This window comes from Manis javanica, chromosome 10, assembly GCF_040802235.1.
Source record: "Manis javanica isolate MJ-LG chromosome 10, MJ_LKY, whole genome shotgun sequence".
NCBI classification, from domain to species: domain Eukaryota; kingdom Metazoa; phylum Chordata; class Mammalia; order Pholidota; family Manidae; genus Manis; species Manis javanica.
In genome coordinates, this window is record NC_133165.1 from 86,340,635 (window position 1) to 86,360,660 (window position 20,026).

The 20,026-nt window shown below is 43.1% G+C and overlaps 1 protein-coding gene across 6 annotated transcripts in view; it reads right to left on the reverse strand.

Moving 5' to 3' along the window:
• The window catches only part of SLC4A8 (solute carrier family 4 member 8), a 96,272-nt gene that overhangs the window by 18,397 nt on the left and 57,849 nt on the right, over nt 1–20,026 (reverse strand). For 4 of the 6 annotated variants that reach the window (XR_005054154.2, XM_073213504.1, XM_073213510.1 and 1 more), the window contains 10 exons: nt 19,681–19,827; nt 18,835–18,935; nt 12,874–13,048; nt 12,138–12,271; nt 11,134–11,379; nt 8,352–8,457; nt 7,649–7,810; nt 5,248–5,361; nt 2,693–2,854; nt 1,547–1,798 (listed from right to left, as the gene is read on the reverse strand). Coding sequence is in view for 5 of the 6 variants with exons in the window: in XM_073213504.1 (XP_073069605.1) it covers nt 1,547–1,798; nt 2,693–2,854; nt 5,248–5,361; nt 7,649–7,810; nt 8,352–8,457; nt 11,134–11,379; nt 12,138–12,271; nt 12,874–13,048; nt 18,835–18,935; nt 19,681–19,827 (1,599 nt within the window). In the remaining variant the exon portion in view is untranslated. The remainder of the gene's footprint in view (nt 1–1,546; nt 1,799–2,692; nt 2,855–5,247; nt 5,362–7,648; nt 7,811–8,351; nt 8,458–11,133; nt 11,380–12,137; nt 12,272–12,873; nt 13,049–18,834; nt 18,936–19,680; nt 19,828–20,026) is intronic. The other 2 variants (XM_073213505.1, XM_073213507.1) reach the window with 2 other exon arrangements.

Sequence of the window (20,026 nt, forward strand, 5' to 3'; positions counted from 1 at the left end):
CCCAGAGTGTGTAGGCAACTCAGTTTGGTGCTGACATTGTCGGCAGAGCTACTCAATGGCTTCCCAAAAGACTCCTCCTGAGCCGGTTACAGAGAGGCCAGGCGATGTCTGCCACCATGCTTTTGTAGTTACAGTCCTGCAGGAACAGCAAACTTTGGGCTCCTCCAGATGGCACCTGCCAGAGGTGGGAGTGGAGGTAGGGCTGGGGACAGAGAGTGGAAGGAGGTAAGTGGCACTGAAGAAAGGAGGCAAGACGGAGTGGAGAGAAAGATGGTTTAGAACCCTTTACCATTCCTCTCAGTTCTCACCTTTAAATAGCATTTGCAGTGCAGGCTGGGGTAGTTGAAGATTCATCAACAAGAGGGGGAAAGGAGGCAAAGGAAATAAGTCAGTGTGTTCCAGAATGGGTGGGGCTAGTGATATGACCATAGAACTTTCCTTTTCGTCCCATTTTTCCCAGATGCAGGCCTTACACCCACAAAAATATATACTTTTTCTCGTGTTCAAGGTAGGTTCCATCTTTCCAAACATCCTCTTTTAACTCCACATCTCACACTAGCCACTGCCCATTTTTCTAATCTACTTCACAGAAAAACCTCTTGGCAGAGTTGTCTGCCCACACTCTCTTTACTTCCTCACCTCCTAATTATTCTTCAGCTCCCGGTAATTCAGAATCTGCCCTATTGTTTCACTGAATCTGCTCTTGTCGTCACCTTAGGCCTCCAGGTCACAAATTCAGTGGCCTTGGTTCAGCCTTTATCTTTCAGACAGTTTCTAACCAATCCTTCCTTCTTAAAACATTCCCCTTGCTTGGCTTCCCTGACACCAACCCTACTGGTTCCCTCCTGCCTCTCTGGTAGCTCCTTCTGAATTACTTTTGCTGTCCCCTCCTCTACCCAATGATACACAGAGGCCATGCCTTTTATCTGTCCCTGTTATCACCTTCTTTATTCAAGCCACCTGAAATAGCCTCATGGGTCTCTCTGCTTCTACTTTTCCCCAACCCTAAAAAACTTGTCTAAACATCAGCCTCGGCCCTGCATGATCTGCCTGCCCCTGTCCATGCTTCAATCTCATCTCACTGTGCTCTTGCCTTGACTCAACACCCTTGAGCCCCCCTGGCCCTGATATTTGCTAGAACATGTATCACTCTTTCCCATCTCAGGGCCTGAAAACTGCTTTTCTCCCTTCCCCCCATGTCATCTCCCACCAACCATGGGATGGCTGGGTCCATCTCATCCTAAATACCATCTCCTGAGAGGGGCCTTCTCTGACCACACTAACAGCACCCCCTTAATTTTCTGTATCACCACAGAACACTATGTTTTCTTTAATCACTTAACACATTCTATAATTACCATGTTTGTTTTCTTAACTAGCTTTCTCAGCTACATTTTATCCATTTTATCCCACTAGAACATGCTCTTTCTGGGCAGGTATTTATATGTGTATCTATTTGGCATACCACTGTATTCCCAGCACCCAATATGATTCCTAGCACAAATCAGGCACTCAATATTTGCCTTAGAAGTGAATGAATAATTACCTTTAATATACCCGTCATGAAGACTGAGCAGCCCATCAGTACAAAGATCATGAGGCCTGTCACTCTCTGTTCTCGGATGCCCAAGAACTTGGGCTGTTCTCCCGGAGCAGAGCACTCCGATTCCAGTTTGAGGCTGTTCACATGTGTGATGGACAGCACAGTGGCAGCCACAAACCACGGCAGGCCCATGACGGAGCAGACACCCAACATGATGGCCACCATCAGCAGGTCCAGGTGGTAGCCACAGCCTTTCTGTGGGGAAAAAGAGTCTCTGTCACCATCAGTGGGCTGGCTATAGTGGGGCATTTAACTGTGAGCTAAGAGTCTCAGGCCCAAGGCAGGAAGGGGTAAGGAGGAAAGGGTCCAGGGACCCCAGGCAAGCCTTCCAGCCCCTCCTGGTTTGGAGGGAAAAGAGAAGAAAAAGAGAAACCTTACTTTATCCTATACATGCCGATATCTACTTTTTATTCAAGTGCCCCAGATCTTATCCTGAGTCTCACACATTAAAAGATTCATCCTTTCTTGGCAGAATAACCAGAGACCAAGATATATCTTGACCATTCTAGATAGTAGACACTACAGGAGTTGAAGAGAAATGAGTTCCTACAAACACCCCCTGATCCTTGCCAAATACATATATTGCCAAGTATGTATGGAAAGAGCAGAGATGAAGGCATAAAGCTGATCACTAATAAATATACTGGAACCAAGCCTACCTCCCTAGGATCCTTGGGCTCAAGGTCCAGTCCAGAAATATTAGTAACAGACACCAGTGGGATAATACCTGCCTCCTGGGAACAGCAGCCCATGCCCTGACCTGAACCTCAGGAAGATAAATCTGCCTCAGAGCATATGGCTCCACAGGAGCCATGAGGGCCTCTGCCCACCCACCCTCCCCACAGGCCCGAGGAGAGTAATGGAGTATGGGCTCTATTTCATACCACACCATGACGCTTTACTCTAGTTTCATCTCCAAACCAATCTGTTTGTTAATGGAGGGACTGGAAACCCCTGGAAACCCATTATGAGCTCCTTCCATGACTGCTTCTATCCAGGTTCTATAGTTCCTAGTCTAAATGAGCTTACCCCAAAATAAAAAATGTAACAAGCTGGCATTAGCTCTTCCAAGTCAGAATTTCTTGTTACCTTTAGCTTGTGTTCCTTCCTGTTAATGATGACAGCTGTAATCTGCTGGTCCATGAATATTAAGATAGTGCAGAGAAGAGCTGGGATAATTGCAGCTATCACAGTCCACCAGGGATTGGGGCCAATGGGACTAATAATCCACCCTCGGTCATCCCTTGTTGGCTAAAGGGAAAAAAGCAAGGCTTTATTTTTCATTTTAAGTTACCTATAGCCATCAGGGCAAAACAGATCAAACTGAATCACAATATCCACACTTCTTTTTACTGTTGAATGAGAAATCTTTTTTTTTTTAAAAAGTATGAAATGCAACAAGTCCTTAGAAAAATCTGTGGCCTTGTTCCAAATCCCTTTTGAAGAGTCAGTGCTCAATGATCAACTTCCTGTGGAATATTCATTAATCCTTCATTTCCTTCCTCTACCCTCCAAACCTGTGTACAGAGAAAGAAACTTCATCTCAAAATTAGCCCAAGTGAAATATAACTAATAACAAAATTTGTTGTCAAAAAAGAATCTAATGACTTCCAAAGACAAACATAAATAACCTGACTATCCTCACTGTTCCCCTCCAGAAGCCACGTAATGTATATCACAAATAAAGGCAACATAGAGCCAGCTGTGTGGAATCTCATGTGTTTAGACTGGATTGGTTCAGGGGCTTCTCCCACGAGCAGTCAAACAGAGCCCATGCACTCGAGTTGAGAGAGGAGCCCAAGACTGCTGAACTTGGGGACATATTTGGTCTAGGACCTTCCACAATGCCCCTGTAGGAACATGGTTCATGCATTTTATTTGACTGGTCATGATATCCCTAAACTCTCTTAGATCTACAAATGCTCCAGGGTATTCTGGGGAAGAAAAGTTCACCTTGTTTGGCAAGTAGTGATAGAGGATAAGAGGCCAGAAATACAAATGGGCTCAGAATTAACCCAAATACAATGAACAATTCAAAGACTATTATATCCAAAGTATTTGGTTCCATATTGGTTGTGACTCTAGGACTTAAATTCTTCAATAGCACTACCAAGTCCCAAAAACGTGAAAGGATTAGGTTCTGTAAGTTTACAGGATCTGTGTTGCCTTAGTAACAATGTTTTAAATGATAGTTATATTCTGATACCAACATAAAAATTTATTAAACCCTGACTGACATTAACCCATTATTTATAGTACTAGTCTTTAGACTGGGGGTGATGTGGTATAATAGGGAAGGGAAGAAAGAAGAAAATTCTTCTCTGCTTTCTGAAAGTGAGGCCTGCCAATGAGAAACATTTTCTTTGATGCTCTTCCATTTTCCTTTCTCATCTCTCTTACCTCCCAGAGGCCTTCTTCCCAGATGTCCCAGAAATTCAGTGCCCTCTGACTATCTTAACTCTACCCATCAGAGAACCTTTCCAAGGATTGCTTAATGTTCCCAAATTACTTATTTTTACACAAATTCATTCCTCCTGCAGGGATGACCTCAGCTAGGCATTAGAGAGAAAGCTCATTGTGCTCATTCACACAAAGGTAAGAATGACATTCTCAGAGGTATTATATTTTTAAAGAGGGTATTTTTTAATCCGTAAGTTTCTAAGATGTGGTAGTTCAGCAAATTTAACAAAATAAAAATTTTTAATTTGCAGGCAATATGGAAAAAGATATTTTTAACCAGGGCTCCTTTAGGGAGAAAGAGAGAGAAAAGGAAGACAAAGGCTGACTGTGTAGGGGCATTAACAAGTCAGGGACAGCCTTATCCCTCCTTCCTTCTTCTCCCCAGCCTCTCCCATTCTTTGAGTTTATGACTCTTCTCAAGGCACTGCATAGACCTGGGTTTTCTCTCCCCTACACTCTGCAGAGATCTGGTGATCAGCTTTTCCATCTTCTCTGTTTACTCAGCTCATGTCCCCAAACTCAAATAGATTTGGAATCCCCATGTATTGATCATTTGCTTCACTTTTTGTATAGGTTTTGGGAAAATATTATAGAGTATTATACAAATAAACAGTGAAATAGGGTTGAAGAGATGTCACAATTCCTCCGGCAGGAGCTTTAGACTCTTGATGAGGCCCCTTACCCAACCTGTCTCCTCGCAGGCAAGGCCCTGAGGGGTGGGGCCCAGCCCTGCATTTAGCTCTGTCCTCTTTCCCAGTGCCCTTAAGGTAGCTGATGCTCAATGGAAGTGCTATAAACCAGACTTATTCGAGGGACCCACATTTCCACAGTATCTGGTAGTTTTATAAATGTGCATGTTCCATTGTTTTAAATCTTAACATATTAAGAACAGTTAAGGGGCATTAATAATAATAAGTGATATTTTTACCTTAGTAAGTAATACTTTTACTTGTTAAAGAATACATTCATGTAACAACTTAGGTTTTCTGTTCTCTAACTTTTCTGACTTGAACTCAGCCAAGCCTGAATGGTTTGCTTCTCTGAAAGGTAAGGCATGAGGAGCAAGGTTCAGATTTAGAGGACTGTAAAACTAATGGTAAGGAATACGGAAGACCTTTAAAACTAATCAGGACCAGATTCTATGCAACTACATGAGGGCACCAAGCATCCTGAGACCTGCTTACCTTGAACACACTGGGAACTTGAAGCTTTGGTGATGGGACTCCAATCAAAAAATCAAGAATCACCATTGTGAAGATAGTGAGGAAAACAGCAAAGTCACTCACCATGGAACGCACCTGGCATGAGAAAGGATTGGAAAAGTGGTTTAGTAGGCTAAATATAGTAGAAAAGAATTTAGCATTGTAAAAGGTTTAAAAATCCTCAGAAAAATGCTTTAATTTTACAGTTGAATTGATATATACATGTTTAAACAGTAGGAGTATGTTAATAAGCCCAAGTTAATGCCCCAAAAGAGTGAATATGACGGAGGACAATGAAACATCTGACAAACTCTAATATGATCCACCCCATCCTCTGAAGACTTATGTTTGGTGCATTCAGGCCAGACTTAGGCAATGGTTCTGAGAACTTAGAATAAGATTTTCTGGGACCAACCAAGGTCCATTTATGCTAGCCGAGAACCTCAGTGGCAACATCAACTCCTCTTCTCCTTTACTTAACTTCTCATCCATCTGCATGCAACTCTTGCTGGCTCTATCTTCAGAACATACCAGAATCTGAGCATTTCTCACCACCTCCAATATTCCTATCCAAATCAAAGTCACCATTAGCTCTTGTCTGAGTAATTACAGCAGACTCCTAACCTTTTTCTGCCCTACTTTAAAGCTTCTGGAATGATAATTTCAAAAATAAGTTGGATCATGTCATTCCTCCACCAAAACCCTGAAATGTTTCTTCATGTCACTAAGTTAAAAACCCAAAAGGCCTTCTTGGCTTATGAGGCCCACACACACTGGAATCATTACATCTCTGACCACAACTCCTAACATTCTTCCACTCACTCACTTTGTGCCAGCCACACAGACCTCTTTGTTTTTAAACATTACACTCCCACCCCAGGGCCTTTGTACGTGCTCATCCCTCTAACTGCAAATGCTTTTTCTCCGGGTCACCTCTCAAGTAGCTCCCTCATTCCCTTTACATACCCTCAATAATCACCTTCTCCATGAGATCATCTCTAATGATCCTACTTAAAATTGGTCACTACCTCCATCCCAGCACATCCTATACTCCTATCTTGCTTTATATTTCTCCATAGCACAGATTACCATTTGTCCCTAAAAGGACTAGTGTAGCTTTAATAACATACAATGCCTCTGAAATGCCCAGTGTCTGTCTTAATCTGAACTTCTAGCAGAGACAGATCAAAATATGTCTTAGGCACACATAACATCACTAATACCTTAATATGACTTTGCTCTCCTTCGAAAGGGAGTTTCTGCCTCCTCATCCCCAGTTTTGTTAATTCTCCTCCAAATGTTACATAAATTCTCTGAATGTGCAGCTGCCCCATGGAGCCCATCTTAACCATCCCAGGGCCCAGTGACCCTTTTCACCTCTGAACTCCTATGGCACTGACATCCCAGGTTGGCATCTAACTCTTCACAACTGTCTCATCTGCACCTGGTTGTTCCATGTGTTTCTCCCTCCTACATGATGTCAGAAACCATGTTTTAAACCTCCTGCATCCCCCATAGCATTTAACATTTAACCCAAGCCTGAGCAGAGTTAATACACAACTGCTACCTGTTAACTATTTGTCCAGAAACAATGACCTAGAACTTATTTAACATGTGCCTCCCTTAACTATGGTATAGGCTCAGTGAAGTCTAAGAATGTGTTTTAGTCATGTATGTGTATGCAGTAAATATCTAATCAAATGAGCCCTCAACCCATTCACACACATCCTGTTCTGCAAATGTGCCTGATGGAAAGAAGCCTCACTTACAGAAAAACCACTTCCTCCTGATATGAACTCCTTTTCAAAGCAAAGGGCCCTTTAGCCACTCTACACACAGCCTCTAATCCTGTCCCACCAAAACTGGTCTTGATACAAACAGTGCCGCCTGCATCAGGGAAAGGTTGAGACTTAAACAGGCAAACCAAGTCAGGAGCACTTTAGCTGCTGCAGCCAAAGTGACCAGTGATTTCATAAGCTATTATACAAGCCACCCCTAGGAGGAGACCTTGGGGCCCCCTATCTACCCAAAGAGATCATCCCAACTTACCATATTTAGGAGCCAGCTCTAACTATTGCATGCTACATGTCCCGGCATCCTGGAAATGAGACTTAATAGCTTCTAGAGAACACTACTACCACCTTAAACTCACCTGGCACTTTTGAATCAAAAAGTTTTTTTAAGTATTAACCCTTCATTCCACACTACCCATCTATGAAGGAGGCTGCCAGACACTAGAAGAAGAGAATGGCACAGCGTGGCTCATCAGGACATTTGGAGCTCTTCACCTGCCACTCAATTCAGCAAGCAGCATGGCACCTGAGAACAGGCTCTGTTATATTAGAATTCTAACAGAGAAGATATACATGAGCATGCTACCTACTCTGGTTGGGAAATAGCGACTTGTCTTAAATGTCTTTAAGGTGCTTGAGAGGATGAAGGTGGTGAAGAAGAGAATGCAGGACCAAAAGAGCACATCAGGAGTATAGGGTCCATGATGGCCACAAGCAGATCCCATGAACTCTCCATGCAGCTCCTGGCATTCCTGGAGGGACAAACATCCTGGCTGATGGAAGGCAGGCATAAGGGAAAAACAGCTGCAGCCCTGTGAGGCCACCACTCATCTGTCATTCCACAGTTGCAGCTGTGGGGCTCTTCCTTACACAGGCTCCTTCCAAGTGGGGTGAGTATTTATGATCCTCACTAAGATACTTCTGAAAATGAAACCAGAATTATCCCAAGCAAACTTGAGATTCAGGGCCCTAGCAATTTGTATTGTTTAGATTACAGAGGATTTCCAAATTTGAATGTTCTTCAACCCCACAAAACTGGATCTGCTCCCCTGCCCTGCCCGGTTTCATTCCCATATATACCTAGTGCAGGGTTCCTCTGTGGGATGCATGTGGGAGAGGAGAGAGAGGTAACCTTTTCTATTTATGTACAAGAGAATGTTTGAAGAGGGAGATTCAGTATGAATAGACTTAAAGAAAAAGCTTTATTTCTGAAAATACTAGAGCTTGCTGAAGGGCTGGCTCTCCCACTTCTACCTCGAAGGCCCTCTTAAACCTGGTGGGCACAGTGCTCACAGTAACGGTCAGGTTGGCCCAGGGGACTTCTGAGGTCATGATGTTGTGGTCCTTCCAGTACTGCAGGGTGTGATTGCTGGGATTCTCCGGGAGAGTGCACCTGCAGCTGAGGGAAAAAGAAAGATTCCTGAGGAAAGCAGTAAGCAAGCAGTGCAATATTTCTAGCCATGACTGGGCTAAAGGCCCTGTCAGCACCTGCCTTGTTTCTCTTTGGCAACTTCAGATTCTTGAGACTGGTCCTTTGGTTGAGGCCCATCTGTAGGCCCAACCACACTCCAGGTTTTTAGGCAGTCATTACTAAAGACAGACTCATATCTATGTGTGGGTCTTGGGTGGAACTAGCAGTTTCCTTACTTTCTTCCTCTCTCTCAGGCTCTTCCTATGAAGCTCAATCTACATAGCAAGGAGGACCTGATACCCGGTTCAGCCCTCAACAGCTTCCTCCAAGCCTAGGTATCCTGCTCCCTATTCCCCCATCACAGTCTTGCTTTCACAATCAGAGCCTCCTGAAACTGTACACAAGCTCTTCCTGACACTGTATTATCCCTGGCAATATCCCTCTACCCTGGCCAGTCTCTGGCTTTCCCAGTCCCCTTCTTCCGTCTAAACCAGACCCGACTGCACTTGTCCCACTGGCCACCGTGTTGCTTCCCAGTCCCATCATGCTTCATGCCTCAACTGACATAGGCATTCCCACAAACTTTGCTTGTCCATTTGTGTATTTTATGAGCATGCCTTCTAGGGATATAGCATGACAGAATTAAAATTCAAAAAGATCTCAACAGGTTATAATAATAGGAAGCCAACGAAATGAAAAGTAATAAGAAAAGTTATAAAGTCCTACATTTAGGTATAAAAAATCAATTCCAAACCTGGAAGCAACAAAGATATCCTTCAGTAGGTGAATGGATGTACTGTAGTACATTTAGACAATGGACTGTCTGTTATTCAGTACTAAAAAGAAATGCTATAAAGCCATAAAAAGATAGAGAAGATCTTTAAGTGTGTATTACTAAGTGAATGAAGCCAATCTGAAAAGCCTACATACTGTATAACTACAAGTATATAACATCGTGGAAAAAAGGTAAAACTATGGAGACAGTAAAAAAGATCAGTGGTTGCCAGGTGTTGGAGTAGTGGAGACAGATGAGTAGGCAAAGCATAGAGGATTTTTCAGGCAGTGAAACTATACTATATGATTCTATAACAGTGGATATGTTGTTATACATTCATCAAAGTATAGAATGTACAATACCAAGAGTGAAGCCTAATGTACACTATGGACTTTGGGTGGTAACGGTGTGTCACTATACAGTCACTGATTGCAAGAAACATACCAGTCTTATGTGGAATGTTCATAGTGGGGAGGCTGTGCAGTGCAGGGGCAGGGGGCATGGAGAGACTCTCTGTACTTTCTGCTCAATTTACTATGAACATGAAAACTGCTCTTAAGAAAAAGTAAGTCTATTGACTAAATCAGATCCACACATTAACATAACATCATTTAAAGTGATGGGAGAGTTTTAGCTTCACATCAGTTCCATATGAACCAACAGTGGAATGCGACTAAGAAAAATACCATCTTGAGTTTTATTAACAAAGAGTTACAGTATCCAGATCCAGTCTACTCAGTCCAGGTCTGTTTTTTGTCTGTCTTCTCCTACTAGGATATAAACCTCATGAGGGTAGATCCTTTGTCTATCATGTTCACCACTATGTTTCCAGGACCTAAAACAGTGCCTGGAACATAGTAGGTGCACAACAAAAATGTGTTAAATGGATAAGTGAATGATTTAAAAAAAAAAATCAAAGAATGAACCTTAGTCCAATGCCAATGAGCAATCCAGAACTCCAATGCCAACCGGCAATCCACTAGGCTGAAAAGACTATGCTCCCTATTGGTTATTTTGTAAAAAAATAATTTTTTAAATTTTATATGAATTATTTTTTTTAAAAAGGTTAATGAATGGATAACTAGAATCTATAAAACTACATTGTGGCTAGTTAGGAGACACCTCCAGGCAGTGTGCTCTCTCTGCTCGGGCAGTTTTCAGGTTGAAATTGTTCACCATCAGACCTGCTGTATCTGATACGTACAGCCAGGAGGGAGGGAACCTGATATACAAAACTAAAGGATGAGGGTCTTTCATCATAATTCATAGAATACTATACCAGAGAAAAAGTGTTTTATAGGACCAGCCTCTCCTAGATGGCTGAAAACACAGCCAAATACTGTGTTTCTTTTCCAGTTTATCTGGACTATATTGAGCCTGTGAAGAAAACACAGTCTCTTCAGTTGAAATCTAGGTGAGCAAATAGATTTCTAGATCTTTAGAACACAGAGCAAGAGACCTATGGATCTGTAAGGAATTATTAATGTATCTCTACCTAATGCTACCTGAGAGTAGCCTGCATACACTTTCAGAGAATCTTAACAACATGGTCCAGAGTCTCACAAGTCCTGACAAAAAGTTCTTCCTTTTACATTTGCAGCCTATCTTTGTCTCAATGCTTGGAACCAACAGATGTGCTCTGGGAAGTATTTCTCAAGTCCCTCTGAGTTTCACTCTTAGTCCATGCTCTCCATCATCACCTTTGACTGTTCTCCTCTGGCAGCCCTCAAGTCTCCACACCTATCTCAGAGTTCTGTGTCCCAGAGGGCCAAGATACTTCCTTAACAGAAGCTACAAGCGCTGCCTGGCCTACTACATCAGCCATTAACCTCAGGCCCTTTGCTCAAAAAAAAAAAAAAAAAAAAAAGACAAGCAGAAAGCAGACATACTAATATAGGCTAAGGTGGTCCAGCTGGCTGTGCATGTGGATGGGGTAGGTCTCTGCCAGGTGAATCAGCTTTTCTATTGCTTCGTAGATGAAAATAATGCAAATCAGGGACGCAAATGCTTCTTCAGTGAAGCGAGTAATGTAGCAGACAAGGGAACTGGCATCAGTTGCCACAAGGACAATACACAGGAAGGCGGTCCACAGTCCAATACAAGCTCGCAGAGAGAGATATGACAGAGCGTAGTCCCTGAAACAACACCAAAGTTCATCAAAACCATGGGTGGACAGCATTATGAGACAAAGGCTCAGAAACGTGGTTAATTCATCTTATATTATCCATTCCAGTACTGCAGCCCATTTTTATCCCTAGTTCTCCCTTGACTTCACTCCTAAATCCTGTCCTGGGACAGCTGTGACCAAGATTTCCTTCACAGGTGGACTTTGCCACAGCAAAGGCATGGGAAGTGGGGAAGGAAGGAGTGGTCCCACACACACTTCTGCCCACTGTGATTAAAATCTTTTTCTTGCAGTTAAGAAAAAGGAGTTGATCCTTATTCCACATGCTCCTACTTCTAATACAAAATGAAAAAGAGATTTTATAGGAAAAGTAGGGAAATGGTGGCCTGGCTGAGTCCCCACTACTACTAGCAACCAGAATGTCAAGGGTGGGTATTAGGCCAAATTCAAAATCAACGTAGAATGGAAATGGATTTACATTAAGTAGGGAATAGTTTGAATCAAGTAGGGAAAGTTTTCTTAAAGATTAAAAAGCTAAGTCTTCAGTGATGTCTGAGGGACATTAATAAAACTCTTTAGGACTAGGAGAACTGCTACTTTAGGTATGGTGCTACCTAGGGTCAGGACAACAGACCAAATGGTATTCTTCCTTCAGGTTTGTGCAGCCCAGAAAGGTATTTTCCTGCTTATACTCATCTAGGACTCTGACATTCAATCCTAACGGCACAATAACACACCCAGTTAGTTTTCAGAAAACCAATGTCTTACTTGCAGAATTTGAACAAAATCTTTTCAAACACAAGCACCGGCCCAGTACTTCCCAGGATGGTGAGAGCCTGTCCCGCAAACAAGGAATATGCAATCCCAGTCATGGAAGCTCCAAACAAGGATTCAATTGCACTCTGAGGGAGGGGGGAAAAGAAGCATCACTGAATCTGCAGCCCATCTGTAATGAGGAACACGAGTTGGTGCACAGTCTTGGCTGAGCTCTCCTGTGTGCCTTGACAAGGCATTTGCTTGAGTTTCATCTTAGCAAGAGTGAAGTGTACATGCTGTCTAATATTCCTGTAAATGAATATCACTGATAATTCAGATGCCCAAATCCATCCACACATATTCCCTAAGTCCTGTTCTGCCGTGACTCAATCCAGTATTTAAATATATACAGAAAGCACAATGATACCGTTCACACTACAAGCTAGCATATGGAGTCACCTTGAATCTTATTTTCAAATGACATCAGTACATCATTTTCTATCCTTGGTACAATGGGCAATTCAACTGGGAAATCAGCTACTGAAATTAATATTCAAGCAAAAGAGCATCTATTCTAATGGCAGAACTGTTGCCGCTGGGTATGAAGTTAGAAGAATATAGTAATTTAGTAGAAAGAATCCAATCTCCTGAGTTCTCATCCAACGAGTTTTTGCCTCAGTGGACTTGACTGCCACCACAATATTTTAAGTCTTGTTTGGGACCATTAGAAGTGGTTAAAAGTTCTTACTATGCGTCCCTCAGTGGCTTCTCCGAGCAGTCCCCCAAAGGTGATGACAGGTGACATGCAGGCACAGTACAGGAACAGAAAGGAGGCCAAACACTGTAAGCTGAGTGCATCCCGGTAGTCGCTCCAGTACCAGGGAGCCTTCCGTTTGATGTCCAACACCAAGCCCCCAAAGAGCCTGTGGAAAGATGGCAGACAGGCCTCTAATGCAGTCCCTCTCCCATAAAAGCAACAAACAGCACACATTTGAAAGCACTTCAAATGTGCTCTGTACTGAGGTAATACTTTGGCTTCAGTTTGACCCCAGATAGGAGAAAGATCTCTGGAGTGAGCAGAGATTCTATTTGCAACCAAGGGCATGAATTTGAATGATTACCCCAAGCATAAAAAGAATTAATTGGGGTGTGCTATTACCCACTGAATAAAAATTTGCCAAAAATTACCATGGAATTAAGTATTAGCTGGAAACTTCAAATTCTGAGCTATTAGGAGGAAATGTGCACAACTAATTCAAGGTATTAAAATTGTTAGTTTTATTATATGTTTTCTAGATTAAAAGCCCCTGTCATATGCACTTTCCTACTCTGAACAACTACCCACGTTACTCTTGAAAAATTAGCATAAAAATTCATTCATGCAGTTGATAAGAAGTAGCAGATACTCCGTGCTGGGCTCTGTGCCAGGTACGGGAGATACAGCGGTGAGCAGGGCCACACAGCCCTTCTCTTGCAGACTAAAGGTCTAGGACGGGAGATAAGCAGGGCTGTGGGGGCACCGCAGCAGCACAGAGCAGGGAGGAGCACTTCAGCCGGGGTCCGGAAAACAAACCAGGAGTTAGCCAGGTGAGGCTGAGGGGGTAGCACTGGTCACAACTAGAGGTGAGAGCACACGGCGGGTTCAAGGTGCTGACACAGATGTGGCTGGGTAAGACCGTGAGGGCAAATACCAAGAGACAAGGCTGGAGAAGCTGGAGAAGCCAAGTCACAAAGGGCCTGGCCATGTTAAAGAATGAGAACTTTATCCTAACGGCATGTCAAGTCACTGAAGGATTGTAAATAGGAGAGCAACATAATTAAACATGCATTCTGGAGGAACCATTCTGGCAGGGGTGCAATAAATGGACCATGGGGCAAGATTGGAGGTGGTTAGTTTGGCTGAGAAGTGAATGGATTCAAGGGCTAATCAGCAGGCAGCCTCAACAGGACTTGGTGGCGGGACTTCCAGAGCCTCCTCCACTTCCCCAGGGTGAGACGGCTCCAGAGCAAGATACCCGCCTCAAGGAGGAGGAGGGCTCAGAGTGGGTCACTCTCTCTGTGAGTAGAGTCACTGCTTCAGGGTGACAGTTGATAGGTGAGTTACAAAAAGAACCTCTCAGCATTCTACAAGACAAACTACTGGTTTCTTCTACAAATCAATGGCACAGAAAACAAAAGGAGGACTGTTACAGAATAGGAACATAATAGCCAAATGCAAACCTTGGGATCTAATGGCAAACAAATGAACTCTAAAAAAATATGTTGCTAAGATGACTACAAAGAGTTGAATGTGGACTGAGCATTAGACAATTTAAAGAATTTGTTAATTTTGTTAGATTTCATAATGGCATGATAGTTGTTTTTTTAAATGCCCTTATCAAACAGAGATACATACTGAATAGTTACAGGTAAAATGACATGATACCAGCGATTTGGTTTAAAATCTGGAAAACATAAAAATAAAATAATTAAGTGGGGAGAAATAGATTAAGCAAGACTGGAAAAATGTTGATAACTGCTGATAGGCACGTGGGGTTTCATTACACTATTCTCTCTTCTTTTTTATATGTTCAGAATTTTCTATAACAAAAAAGCTAAAAAAAAAAAAAACCAAACAAACACCAAAAAAAGCAAGCTAGTCTTCCATGAAAGGAGGCGTGGTCAGCTCTTTCTTTTCTCTCTGCCTAGGAGCCTGGAGGAGTACCTTGAGGCCTGGGGCTTATGTGCCAGGGGAGAAAGCCCAGCCAGTGATCTTCCTCCACTCGAGTGCTCTCTCTCAATTAGCCAAGTGGAAGTGTGGGCAGGTGGGCAGGTGGACACAGGGCAGACACTGTTCTATCCACCCACTTACTCCTTCCCTCTGGTTTGGATGGGTGTAGTTGGGATTCACCCTTCCCAACTAACAGTGTAACATCACAGTGTGGGTCTGGCTTAGGGGAGAGAGGCAAAGCCAGCCTTGGAACTGTTTTGTTTTTAGCTTGCCTGGCAAGCCTAGCTTAGGTGAGGACCTACCTACATTGTCTAACCTAGAGCATCAGAGCCCCACCTCAGGGTTTGGGACCAAGGCTCCAGTTCGTAATAAAGTGTCACTTTGTCTTGTCTTGTTTTCTTCTCTAGGAAAACAACCCCTCCAGGACCTTCCAAGCAGCTGTGATTAGTCTGGAACAAGATTCAAGTGTTTCTGGGTCCTTAGCCAACACAGCATGTTAGCATCTTGTGAATATCACCTCTTAATCGCTGATGTCCTTCCTCTAGAAGGTATTATTCTGGGAGAAGAATCTCCTTCAGCAATAATGATCCTCACCCCCGAGGCAACCTGAGATGCTGCCGTGACTGGTTCCCAGATAGAGGAGGCATGTTCAGGAAGGAGCATCTGGGCGTACAGGCAAAGGATGTATGTGAAATGGGTTTATGAGAAGCCATGGAAAGGGGGGACATCTACCTGCTTAGCAGTGATTAAAAGGGGAGAGAAAGGATCTGAGGCTCTTGTAGCTGGCATAACTATAAATTAATAAAATAATTTCTGAGTACTGTTTATGGAGTCAGCCACATACCTCACTCATGCATAAAATCAGGCCATGAAAATTGCAGATCTACCACAGACATTAATCAGGCATGGATGCTTCTCTCCACAAGGAGATTTCTTTCCCTTTCAGTACTACCCTTGATGAATGTTCAAGTTTTTTGTGGGGAGAGGCACACAGGGACATGACTTCAAGCTTGATGCAAGAAAGGACTTACCCGTGTAGAGAGGGTCACTAGGCTCTTGAGCACTGACTTAGGGAACCCTTCTCTGGAGGGCTTTAGGGACAGGACAGCCATCCATTTGTCTGGTGTGCTTTGGAAGAAACCTGTTTGAAGTGCGGGGGATCATCGAGATAGCAGTTCCTGATTCTTTTTTCATGAGCCCTTCCCCAAAGTGACATCCCCAGCAAAGTACATAAATCTAAAGGGAAAACCCCTTCTAGAGTATCCTCCCTGATGTGAAGCTTCTGGCCTAGGAATCCAGTCAGACTTTCCTCTTCCTTGCGGATAGGAATGACTGCATCACAGGCTGAGTCAACATCGGGGAGGTCGGAGACACTGTCTTAGCCCTGGGGTGGTGGCAGGTCAGAGAATGAACTCAAAGTACTATTTTCAATGATGTCTCCCTTCTCTTCTCCTTAAGAGTCTATACTACTCCATCTTCAAATACCTCTCCATCCAGTGAGAATAGCATCCCCTAAATCTCCAAGTTTTGCCCCAGGTTCTATAACATGATATGCACAAAGCACGTTTTCTGCCTCAAAGAAATACAACTAATGATATGAAAAATCATAAAACCCAGGCTAATGTATTTTTAGTCTGTGCAGTCTAGGAAGGCCCAGAAAGTTCTAGGATGTCCATCTGCAGGGGAAAGTCCCCATTCATTCCCTATATAATCTGAGATGGAGAAAAGGGCCAGAGTTAGCACAGAATATAACCCCCGGGTGCAGTCATTAGGCCACCCAGCATAAAAGGCTACAATAGGAGGAGGCCCATGTGTCTTCGGTCTTTCACTGAGGGGTCCGAGGAAAACTCCGGGTCAGGAGGAGATGCCTCTCCCACAACATGCACGCCTAGGCTCTGGTTCTAAATAACCCTTTCTTTCAGCTTGTCTGTCCCTCAAGTTTCTGGCCCAACATCACAGGAGAACTTCCTCAAACCCAATTTGAGTTTGTGAGTGAAGGGACTTTGTTACTGTAAATAGAGGGGTTTATGAATAAGCATGTGATGATCCTGGCTACATGGGATTTTCTTTTGGGATGTCAGCCACCATTTCTGAGATTCTATCACTGTTGAGATCCAATCTAGGGGTCGCCTGAACCCCCATGTGGAACTGATTATAAGTGACCCCCTCAGAAGGCCTGGGACTCTTAGTGATTCTCCACTGACACCAAAGGAAACCTGATGAGGACTTGATCATATGGGTGAATGTTGAAACCACAATGTTGTTCATGTGAAACCTTCATAAGATTGTATATCAATAATACTTTAATAAACAAGCAAACAAACAAACAACCCTGGAAACCTGAAACCTCACCTTTGCATAGATACCTGTGTGCACAACCTTTTGCCCTCATTTACACTACTAACAAATTCTACGTCCTGGGGTGTGGATACCATTTATATTCAACAGACCCATCATAACTCTGAAATCCTATCAAATCCACGCCCAAGACTTTTCCTCTAAAAAACACCACCTCATCTAGGATAGTCTCAATCTTATTCTAGGACTGAGGGAAGGACAGCTGCTTCCCTTGAACTCTCTCTCAATACCAGGTCCAGGTCTCTCCACACAATTTGGACCTCTCCCGACTTAAAAGAAAATGTTGAATCTTCTCTTGGAGGTTGCTCCCTCATTTCAGCAACCCCTGCTGTCAGAGGGCTCTCCCTTCCTCGGGTAACCCCTCCCTGGAGCCTCATCATCTGTCCACACCCACAAATGCATCCCTCCAACCAGGAAGCACACTCCCTATCAGGACACTGCTGGTTAAGCGCCATCTCTCCTGCTTCTCAGTTTCCCCTCCTGGCTTCTCCCTGAATTTTCAAGAGTGGAAAAATAAGTCACTCTCCTCAATTCCAAAAAAACCATGAGTTTCCACAGGTAGAGAATTGAGGATAGAAAAATAAGGAAAGCAACCTGAAGCAAGGAGGAAAAAAAATAAGGTGAAAGCAAGGGAGCAGAGGACATTGAAAAGCTTCTTTCACAATTGAGTCCTGTTCCGAGAGTCTCTGCCTAGTAGATCCTTCTTAGACACAAGCAAAACTTACAGAGCCAGAACCATAGTCTCAACCTTCTCCCACAATCTGGGGGACATGTCTGAATGTCACTCCAACCCAAAATATCATCCTCTTTTACTTCCTACCTGGCAAATAAAACCTCCTAATCTGGGACCTGCCTCCCTCACCTACCCTAGACAACCTCTTTCTTGGACATCTGTCCCTAAAATCTTGACCTAGAGAGTAAATTAACTATTCTGAGATCACACACACCTAAAATAGTACCTATTTTCCTATCCTGTGGGAGTTCCCTAAAATAATCACTCAATATTTATCTATATCTAGTCCATTCATGCTACAGAACAGACATACTTTTTAAAAGTATTCATTAATTCATCAGATATTGAACACCTTCTCTGTGCAGGGCACTGTGCTGGGTGCTAAGGATATAATGGCGTCCCTGCCCTTATAGAACAAAAATTCCAGGAGGAAAGACAACAAGTGAAGCAATAATAATAAAGCATAACAAGGGCTGTAACGGGAGTGGGGCAAGCGGCAGGCGAGTGGGGGCAGAGCTGAAAGCTGTGCCCCCATATAGCAGGAATGTTCATCTACAGAGAGTCCTGGAAGGCTTTCCAAAGGAAGGGACACCTAAGCTGAGACAAAAGGATAAGTAGCCATTAGCCAAGAGATGAGGAAGGGCATGAGTGCTAAAATCAGAGAGAGTGACGTGTGGGAAGGACTGGAGGTGAGGCAAAACATGGCAGGTGGCTGAGAAACTTGAATGAATAAATACAGTATTTGATATATTCATAATACTTATAGTCAGTGGTTCCATTTGAAAAGTCATTCCTGGCCAATAAAAATACTACAGAGAAGAAGGCTGAAAGCAAAGAGGATAACTCATTCCTTTACACAACTTGAGCCCAGTCATGCGGTATCAGCTGTGAAATGTCTCAGAACTTACCGCCCAGTGCGCTGAAGTTCTGGCCCACTGTGGCCCCCATGTGGTTCTTGTTCTATGTGGCAAACATTTCCATTTGGAACTCCAGGCATTTTCCTTTTCTCCTTTAAACAAAGAATAAAAAATTAATAAAATCAGCTGTTTAGTCTGTGCCCAGGTGTTTGTTTGTAGCTTTCAAATGCATTTACTGATTTGGGACAGTTTATTGAAAAAAAAAAAAACACAACAAATAATTTCTCCTCCTCTCCATTAGTGCCTGATTCCTAACTCTGTTTTGCCCAGAAACAGAAAAAATGGAGGCTTTCACATCATATATGACCTAAGTTTCAGTTTCAATCTGCCTCTGCACAGTATTACTTTACCTTAAAAACTTGAAAATATTTTTATACCTCATTTGCAAAATTAAGGATAATACTTATTTTGGATGTTGCTGGGAAGGTTGAATGGGCTTACGTAAAGCTCCTGGCCAGTTGTCTAGCACACAGTAGGAGTTCCCTTCCTATCTTTAACCTTTCAAAAAGTATGGAGCCCTCTATTTGCTCTCTTTATACAACTTGTTCTTTTCATTTAATGGCCTCATTTATGATACCCTCTCAAGAAATGTCCTCCCCTCTCCTCTCCGCCATTCCACATCAAACCTTCAAAAGATCCTGACTGATCCCATCACACCAGAGCCAAACTATATTACTGCATATTCATTTTTTATTAGTGTTCTGACATTCTAGGTGCACTGAAACAGGGCCATGTCTTGATATGTTTAGCATATCCACATGCCCTTCCTTTGCTTTGTCCATGGTATGTAGTCAGGAAGTAGAGCTAAGCCACCATTGCCTAATGTGCATACGTTACCTGGGAAGGGACGTTTTTGGGTGGTTCAATTCTAATGGAGGGGTCCCACTCCCCTGGAGGGAGCACTGTGACCTGGTCTAGGAACTCATCAATCCCCGCCAGAAGATCATCTCGTTCTTTAGCTTTATATGCCACATCATGAAAAATCTACAGAGAAGAAAAAACCCTCAGGAAAGTGAAAATAACTTTACTTAAAACAATCACCAATGGATAGGTGAAGGATGGATATAACCTCTTGATTTCCATCTCTGTTAGGGGAATCTGAGGGTGGATAACTCTAGCACTTAGACAAGTGCAAGGATGAAGGATAAAACTGACCCTGACATTGAGATGGATCTAAAAGCAC